We start from the raw sequence: 9,008 nt of genomic DNA, 5'->3' as shown, positions 1-9,008 counted from the left end.
GCAAAAAAATTCCATAACTTATTAATATACATTAGACAATTCACAAGGACTCCTTACTGTTCAAATGAAATTAAGTAAAAGAATGGGAATAGGAGTTAAGCGCCATAATCTTTAGGGCTCTGGCACACAAAAAACTTAAGGCAGTAAGACGTAAGCAGTAAGGAAATCAACATGTTGAATTGGCTACTGCTTATGTTGTGACCTTACGGATTCTACTGTGATTGGTCAATTCGCTTACTGATTACATTTTACTGCTTAAACTTTTTATGTGCCATGGCCCTTACGCGAAATGATAAACAATATCACATAAAACTCTTTATTAAATTACATGTTTCGGCTCATTTTTGAGCCCTCTTCAGAGACATAAATTGCTATATACATATAATTTATACGAAAAGACAACTTGTCATTGTGAGCTCCCTCAACCTCACTAATAATTCCCCTTAAAAAAACTCTTTTTCCAAAAATGAATTATGGAAAAGAACAAATTTAAAGAATTCAAGTTACAATAAAGCTAGGAAGCTCATTCATTTGCAAATTTTAAGTTCGGATTTGGAATTTGCGACTGCGAAATTTATATTCGACGTTTCGTCAAAGTCGGGCAACTATTAGCATTTTCGTCCGATATATTGATTCAACCTTTTTTAGTTCTTAAATTTGCGGTCCGGATTCGGAATGTGCGTCCCTAAAAATCCATAAACTGTAGGGTTTCAAATTTTGAAATGAGCCATATTGACTTTTTAAACGTTGAACTCGAATTGGAAATCAATCGGCCAGATTTGGAATTTGTAATCCTAAAAATTCTTTAACGCTACATTTCGCTGAAATTGGAAGATTTTTAGCATTTTCATAACATTGCCGTTCGTCATATTGGTTCAGTCCGCAACCGAAAAAGCTCTTCAACGCTACATTTCGCTGAAATCGGAAAACCTTTAGCATTTCCGTATTTCAAGCCGCTATTCGAATTTTCAAATTTTGAGTCCGGATTCGAAATTAGCGACCTCCAAAATCCTTGGATACTACATTTCACCGGAAACGATGGACTAAATCTATTCTACAATGTGCTTTTTGTTTCCTGTTTCTTGCTTTTTGCTATTTTTTGTATCTTTTTGCCTCTTATCCCGTTTTTCGTTTTCTGTTGTTCGAGATAAACATTAACGAACTTCGGAAGAAACAGAAAACACATATCAAGAAATATAATTGTCGATAAAATGATCACAAAGAGGAAAAAAGCAAAAGATAAAAAGCAAGAAACAGGAAACAAAAAGTACATTGTAGGACAACCATAATAGACTCAACGAAAAGAGGCTTCAGAGCAGATAATACGGAAATTTTAAGATAGGAGAATAAAAATTGTAACTATTTTTAAAAAAGAATATACCACGTTCTAAGATAAATTTGACACTAACTGGCTGACAAGTCAAGAACTAGTTTTTGACTAATTATTTGTATTAAGTTTGCGATATGGTGATTGTTTGTCGTGATGAGCTTCCTAGCTTTAATGTAACTTTAATTCTTTAAATTTGTTCTTTTCCATAGTTCATTTTTGGAAAAAGAGTTTTTTTGAGGGGAATTATTAGTGAGGTTGAGGGAGCTCACGATGACAAGTCGTCTTTTCGTATAAATTGTATGTATATAGAAGAGGGCTCAAAAATGAGCCGAAATATGTAAGCGTGTTATTTAATAAAGAGTTTTATGTGATATATTGTTTATCATTTCGCGCAACGATTACCACGCCTGACTCCTATTGCCCTTCTTTTACTAAATTTCGTTTAATATACGTTTTAATATATATCTGTAAAACATTTAATTTTGCAAGTTCGATCTATAATTAGGGCACGACCTATAATTGGGACCTTCATTTTATATAACTTTTCAATGACATATACATGTGTATATATATATATATATGTGTGTGTGTGTGTGTGTATGTTAATACATAACATTTAATCGCGATAACAAAGATAACTGCTTTTAAAAGTATAGTGTCAGTAATGTCATACTATAATTTTCGCACTATTTTAAAGAATGATAAGATACAGTATTCCTTTATAAGGGAGTTTATAAGTCAAATTTACAAAAAAATATTTCAATCGCCAATTGGTTTTACTCGAAGTGAAGAAATATTACTTGACAGAGAAAAACTTAGTAATTTTAGACTATAATAAATATAAAATACATTGCATTTGACGTACTGTGACCATGAAGGCTGTTTATATACTTCTGCTGTTGGCCCTTGTCGGAATCGTTTATGGAAAAGCTGTATGTATACATTGATATATCGTAAGAGTACAGGTTGATACGTAATAATTTCAAAGGAATTTTATTACTAGGGGCATTTAAATGAAAAGCAATAAAAATATATTTATAATCATTATGATTAATAAGGTACTTCTATCATTGTAAAACCAGACGAGGGATGCTCTATTTATATAATTTCTTACGCTGGAGAACTCACAAACAACCTCCTACACTGCTGCGTCTGACGAAAATTTCTTACCTTTCAAATTCTTCTTCAAATGTTCAAAGATATAGAAATCACATGGCGACAAGGGGCTGTAGGATGTTCCACTATTTCCTATTTCGAAACTGTGTCGCTATGCGATTTCCACTTCTTTAGAAACCTAATTGTACCCTGATTCTGTAACTTTTAGCGATATTGTCGGTATCATTATTATATTGTCGTTGCGCAGATATTAGGCATAAAAAAGCTGCGCAACAACATGACGATAACAAACTGTCGTTAAGAGTTACAGAATCGGAGTACTCAAGAAGAATTTAAAAGACCGAAAATTTTCATCGGACGCAGCAGTGCAGGAAGCTGTTTGTGAGTGGGTTTAATCTCAGCTTAAGAAATTTTATGAACAAGACATTCGTTCTCTAATTTCACAAAGAAAAAAATTCCTTGTCAACTACGATCATTATTAACATAGGATCAATCGGGGTAACTGTGACGGCGGGGTAATTGCGACAATGCTTAGTTTTATATATTATAGTAAAATTCAAAAAGACTTTATATTTTATATTATTCCATGTTCACGATGCGTCGATATATCATATAATACCTATATATATAATATATATATATATATACATTTATCGATTTTCGAGCTTTAATTCTATACTAAAAGATAGAATTCTGACTTCTCTTCAAAATATTTACCGTAAAAATCTGCATATGATAAGGTTTTTCATTGACAAAACTACTGCGCATTCAGTGCACTTTAAAGCCGTTGTACACAAATCGACATAAAGATGTATGTTTAATAAAAATATAAAAACGAGTTAAACCGCAAAAATCTCAATATATTTTGTTATACCATTTACCATGATAAAATATATTTTAGGCATTTTATTAATTGAGATATCTCATTTTTACATTCAAATTACAACAGAGTACAATGGCTTTAATATGCACTGCGTTTTGTCAATGAGAAACGTTATATTTTATTAGTATCGAGAAAAAAGTAACGACTCGTTACTTTTTGACTGACGGTAACGGTAACGAATTACTTTTGCAAAATAATAACCAGTAATGATAACGAATTATTTGTTAGGAAAGAAAAACAGTAACGAGTCATTTTTATGAGGTAATGTTGCTAATCTCTATAATATATTCTAAATAACGTTCTAAATAATATTTGGTCTTCTAAAGAATGTCGAATAACTACAATGACAAGTTGGAAACTTCTAATTGCAGTGAAAAATATAATACTAATATAGTAGAAGATATTAAGAATACTTAAAGCGGGGCGTCTACAATGGGATTTTAAGACGTAAAACTTAAGCTTAAACCCTAAGCGATAAGACATTGACCAATCATAGTCGATTATTCTCCTTACATTTGATTGTGATTGATCAATTTCTTAAGGCTTAGGGCTTAAGCTTAAGATTTACGCCTTAAAATCTTACTGTACACGCTTTTTAAGGGGATCTTAACATCATCTGTTTTATCAACTAATCGTAATTTTGATATAACAATATTACTTTTTTCCTGCTTCACAAATTCGAAAATCCTTTAATTTCCAGGATTAAAGTATACGTATTAATACGTGTCTATAGTTTAAGCCGCGAAAAAATTATTTAAATTGAGATTCTTCTTCACCGTTTCTTAGTTCAATTTGACATCAATAAAATTGTCAATATCATAACAATTTGCTTGATATAAAAGCATTACAATCTGCACTTATGAAATTCGCTAACTAGTAGTTTACACGAACAAACAACGTAGAGTTCTTAGAATTAAACTTAGCTTTCTAATTAAAACACTATTGTTACACGAAAATTTATGTATATGTGTGCGTAAGACACTGATGTAGTGATATATAAAAATATGTCGATGTCATTAGTAAAACAGCGATCTTGTCGTGTAGTTCGACTTTACACTTTAGAATCACTTTAATCTATAGATCAGACAAAAATGTTAGATCAGAGCTTATTTATTAGAGTTTATTATTTATCTAACAAACTTGAAAATTTTGTGCTAGAAATTGTCAGCTAAATTAATTATTAATAAACTTTTCTCGATTCACAGTCTTCTACTCTTTTTTTCTTTTGAATTAGACTCCTGATCGAGTGAAAGAACTATCTCATCCAAAGCATCCTGAACACTCTGGTGAAAACGCTGATGAAGACGATGATAAACACTCTGGGGAACACTCTGATGAAGACAATAATGGACACAATGGTGATAACGGTGATAACGGTGGTAACGGTGATAACGGTGATAATGGTGATCATGGTGATAATGGTGGTTTAGGACTAATAGACCACGTTCTGGTAAGGATTATGTAAAAAGAGATTACGCTAGAAAATTATATTTATTATTAAAATGCAAGAAATAGTATTCTAAAAAGAGATAGAAAAATACATTAACACACAAAAATATTATTATCGACCGGTTTATACGACAAAAATTAATTATATATAAGCTAATCCATGACTGATCTATTAATAAATGTTTATAATAAAATTTTAGAAGTTTAAACAATCTTAATAATTGTAAAATTATATCAACTATTTATTAAAATTTATATTTTGGACTAAACATTATGAAAATATATAAATAAATAAAATCGTCTAATTTATGTTAAGCTTATGATAGAATACGTATTAATAAAATTAAATGAAAACTATATTTATTATTACTATTTTTATGTACAGAAGACTTCTTTAAATGTTACAGAAATTTTTGTGCAGTTTACTGGGTCCTCTACTATGTAGTCTAAGTCTAGGTGGTCTTTGTCTGAAGTATCAATGAAAGAAAAAATGAAATGCACTCCATGTAAGTTATGAATCTCTGAGTAAGTTATGATCTCTGAACATTAAACGTTGCATTATAAAATACCTGTAACAATAATTTAATAATTTGTAGAGCTTTGTTTATAGATGAGTTCATTTTTTACAGAAAGGATAACTTCTAGTATCGACATCGTAAAGGCACTGTTATGATATATATTATTTATATATATATATATCGAATAATATACTTATTATAATTATTATTATTATATATATAGCTCGAATGCATTGTATTTCTTTTAAACACGTTTAATTTTAAAATCAACAAGTATTGCATATGTTTTGCACTTCTAATAAATAAATAATTTATTGAGCAACTGGATCATGCTGTGAAATTTTTCTCAAATATTCTATAAATTATTGTAAATAAGGGGGGTGGATTTTTCTCAAATATTTCATAAATTGTAAATAAGGGGAGAGTATTATAAAATAAATAATTAATAAAAAAACACAAAATATTATATATACAAATATATATATTGTAATCATTATTATTAAAATATGAAAAGGAATCGCTCGGTTTTGGCAAATACATTCATGAGCTTTATCCGTTAATACATTATAAAGACGACATTAAAATAATACGTGCATAATTAATATTGTAACTAATAATGATTACGTTGTTATTAAATTAGGGTCCTTTTCATTTGATATCTTAAAAAAATATCTTCGGAAGATTTTTTAGCACATATTTTGTCTAGAATAATTGTCCTTATATGTATAAATGCCAAGAGATAAACCATTGGTTGTTCTTTTCTGCTTGTTTAAACCGCTATTTGAAATAAGAACAACAAAAAAATAAGCGCGCTTATTGTCATCAGACGAGGACCAAAGTGAAGACAGGGAATACCAATGCAACAATAACGAGATGCAACATCGAAGAATTCTGCGTTAGCCGTGAACAAGATCATCAACGAAAAATGTTAGGAGTGACAATTAAAAACATTTGTCATTTTATAGTCAAAGATAAATTTATAAGATCGTATGTATTGAAAAAGATCGTATATATTATATGTATTGAGAAATATAAAAATTATTTTTAACTCAAGTGCATATTAATCACGGTGTTAGAAGTATAAGTGGTTCGACTGAATACCTTTTCCGTATGCAGTTCTGTGATTATTTTGGGTCAGTTAGCAATTTCGTTCTTAGGTGACGTCGTAGTTTCAAATACCGAATGAAAACAAATGTGGCTATATATTGATAAATATATATGAGAAGAAATATGGCTATATATTGAGAAATATATATGAATATATACAAAAATATAAATAAGTCATTCCATGTCAACTCGGTCATCCCCTGACCAAAACTATACGCAACCAAATGTAATTTATGGGATACCAAAATTTAGGTTAAAGCTTCTAGTTTTTGATGCCATGTGGCGATTTGAAAAATATCAAGTAATGATTTTGATTTTGTCTATTAAATAGAAAAAGTAATGTTTTTCATTATTCCAATCTCAATTGTTTTTTTGAAAATAAATTTTTGAAATTAGTCGATTATATGTATATCAATATTCTACGAAATAAAAACAATAGATTTTTAGATATAGAACCAAAAGTAATTTATTAAGTTTTTGCAATTGATGCTAGTATGTGTACCTAGTAGTGTACAAATACCCTAATAAAGTATATAAAAAAATAACACAAATGCTTTTATAATGTCTTAATTTTTTCCATGACAATTTCGATAAAATTTATGTGGGTATATGAATATTCACGAGCAGTGGCAAATATATGAATACACAGTATTCACTAGCGATAAAAGAAATGACTGTTTTTAAAAGTTTAGCAACAGTAATTTTATACTATAATTTTCACACAAATTTCAAAGAACGATAAGATATAGCATTCCTTTATAAAGAAGTTCGTAATAAGTCAAACGCACTGCAAAATATTTCAATCGTCAATTGCTTTTACTCGAAGAAATACCACTTCACAGAAACTTAATATTTTCTGACTATAAGTATAAAACTTTTGCGCTTGACGTACAGTAATCATGAAGGCATTCTACGCATTTCTGTTCTTGGTCCTCATCGGAATGGTTTTTGCAACAGATGTATGTATAAATTGATACACAATAATTTCATAGAAATTTTTATTACAAACAGTATTTATTGTTGCAATGTACTTATCAACGTGTCAGAAGAAAATGTCAGTAAAAATATACAAAGATATTTTCCATAAATAGAAAAGTTTAATGAAATAATAAAAAAGATGGATATTTCAGCAAAATATAGTATATTTTTCTGTCTCTCTATTTATTTTAGAGATATAACTTATTTAAAATATATTACATACATATGTAACTATTTATTTTACCTCACTATTAAAATTCTTCTAAATAACATTTATGATATGTTAAAGAACTGATAATTGTAATGACACTTTAAGAAACTTCTAATTTTATTGAAAAATATGATACTGAAACACTAGAAGATTCTAAATCTACAGAGCAAAAATGTTAGTTCAGGCTCATAATTTAGAATTTATTATTTATTTGGTAAATCTTTAAATTAGGCGACTTCCCCCAATGACCTTGATCTTAACATATGTTGTCAAGGTTATGACCCCGAGTGATCTCCAACAAGTTTTAGCTGTCGCTCGTTATTTGTTAAAAAGTTATTAATAAAAAAAGTTCATCAATAAAACCTAACTTTTGGACATAATTGTGCTCCGATGAAACAAATTCCCTGCTTTAATAACGCAAAATATCTAAAAACACAAAAATTATATAAGAAATAATATAATAAAATATTTTGCATTGTTAAAGCAGAAAATTTGTTTTTTTAAAAGCAGAGAATTTGTGTTTTAAAGGGAAAAAAGTGTAATTTTAAAGCGCAAAGAATTTATGTTTTTAAAGCAGAAAATATAATTTTTCTTAGCAGAAAAATTTCTAAATAGTAGAAAAGAGACATTACTTTTCAAACTTTTTTGTTTCAAACTTTAATAACGTTGTAACGAATAACGAACGATGGCTAAAACTTGTTGGAGGTCATGACCTTGACAATATATATCAAGGTCAAGGTCATTGGGCGGGTCCTCTCTCTCTAATCTTAAGATTTACCATTTTTTTAACAAACTTGATTAATTTTTTTGCTTGAGATTGTTAGTTAAATTAGTTATTAATGAATTTCTTTTAATTTAGTCTTTTACTTTTTTTTATAAGTCACTTAATCGGCAGGAAGAGTCGACTTGTCCTCCTCCTGAATCAGGCTGCGAAGGATTAATAAATCTTATGGTAAGAATCATGTAAAACAACATTATACAAAAAATTATATTTATCATTAGAATGCACAAGAAATATGTATTGTACTTAAAAAGAGATTAAAAAGTACATGTAAATAATAATATTTCATGCGATCAATTTAGACTACAAAATTATATTCAAGGAAATCCATTATTTGTGCATATAATAAAAGTTTGTCTATTTTCTTTGAAACTATATTATATTTAAAATATGTGTTTAATCATGAATATAGAAAGATAATAATATAATAAAACTTTAGACATTTAAAACGATTTTAATAATTCTGAAATTGTATTAATTATTATTATATATAATTGTATTAATGTATTAAAATCAAGGACCCGGACCGAACTGAAATCGGTACTGAAAACCGTTTTGGAATCCTTTTTTTTTTTTAGTGAACCGAAACCGAAACCCTGTCCAAATTTTGAAAGTTTATAATACCGAAACCGTAA

General features: G+C 28.8%; 1 protein-coding gene across 1 annotated transcript in view; it reads left to right on the top strand.

Annotated features, from left to right (window-relative positions):
- The first annotated feature begins 2,068 nt into the window (after window positions 1-2,068).
- LOC108728064 (nacrein-like protein P1) overlaps window positions 2,069-9,008 on the top strand; it is a 29,210-nt gene continuing 22,270 nt past the window's right edge. The window contains exons 1-4 of the mRNA XM_018456417.1: window positions 2,069-2,262; window positions 4,564-4,779; window positions 5,186-5,284; window positions 5,408-5,499. Of these exons, the coding sequence (XP_018311919.1) occupies window positions 2,203-2,262; window positions 4,564-4,779; window positions 5,186-5,260 (351 nt within the window). The 5' untranslated portion in view covers window positions 2,069-2,202 and the 3' untranslated portion in view covers window positions 5,261-5,284; window positions 5,408-5,499. Of the gene's footprint in view, window positions 2,263-4,563; window positions 4,780-5,185; window positions 5,285-5,407 lie in introns of the transcript that reaches the window.

This window comes from Mycetomoellerius zeteki, unplaced genomic scaffold, assembly GCF_001594055.1.
Source record: "Mycetomoellerius zeteki isolate Tzet28-1 unplaced genomic scaffold, Tzet1.0 scaffold58, whole genome shotgun sequence".
In the NCBI taxonomy this organism is placed as follows: Eukaryota; Metazoa; Arthropoda; class Insecta; order Hymenoptera; family Formicidae; genus Mycetomoellerius; species Mycetomoellerius zeteki.
This window is presented reverse-complemented; position numbering and strand designations above follow the sequence as displayed.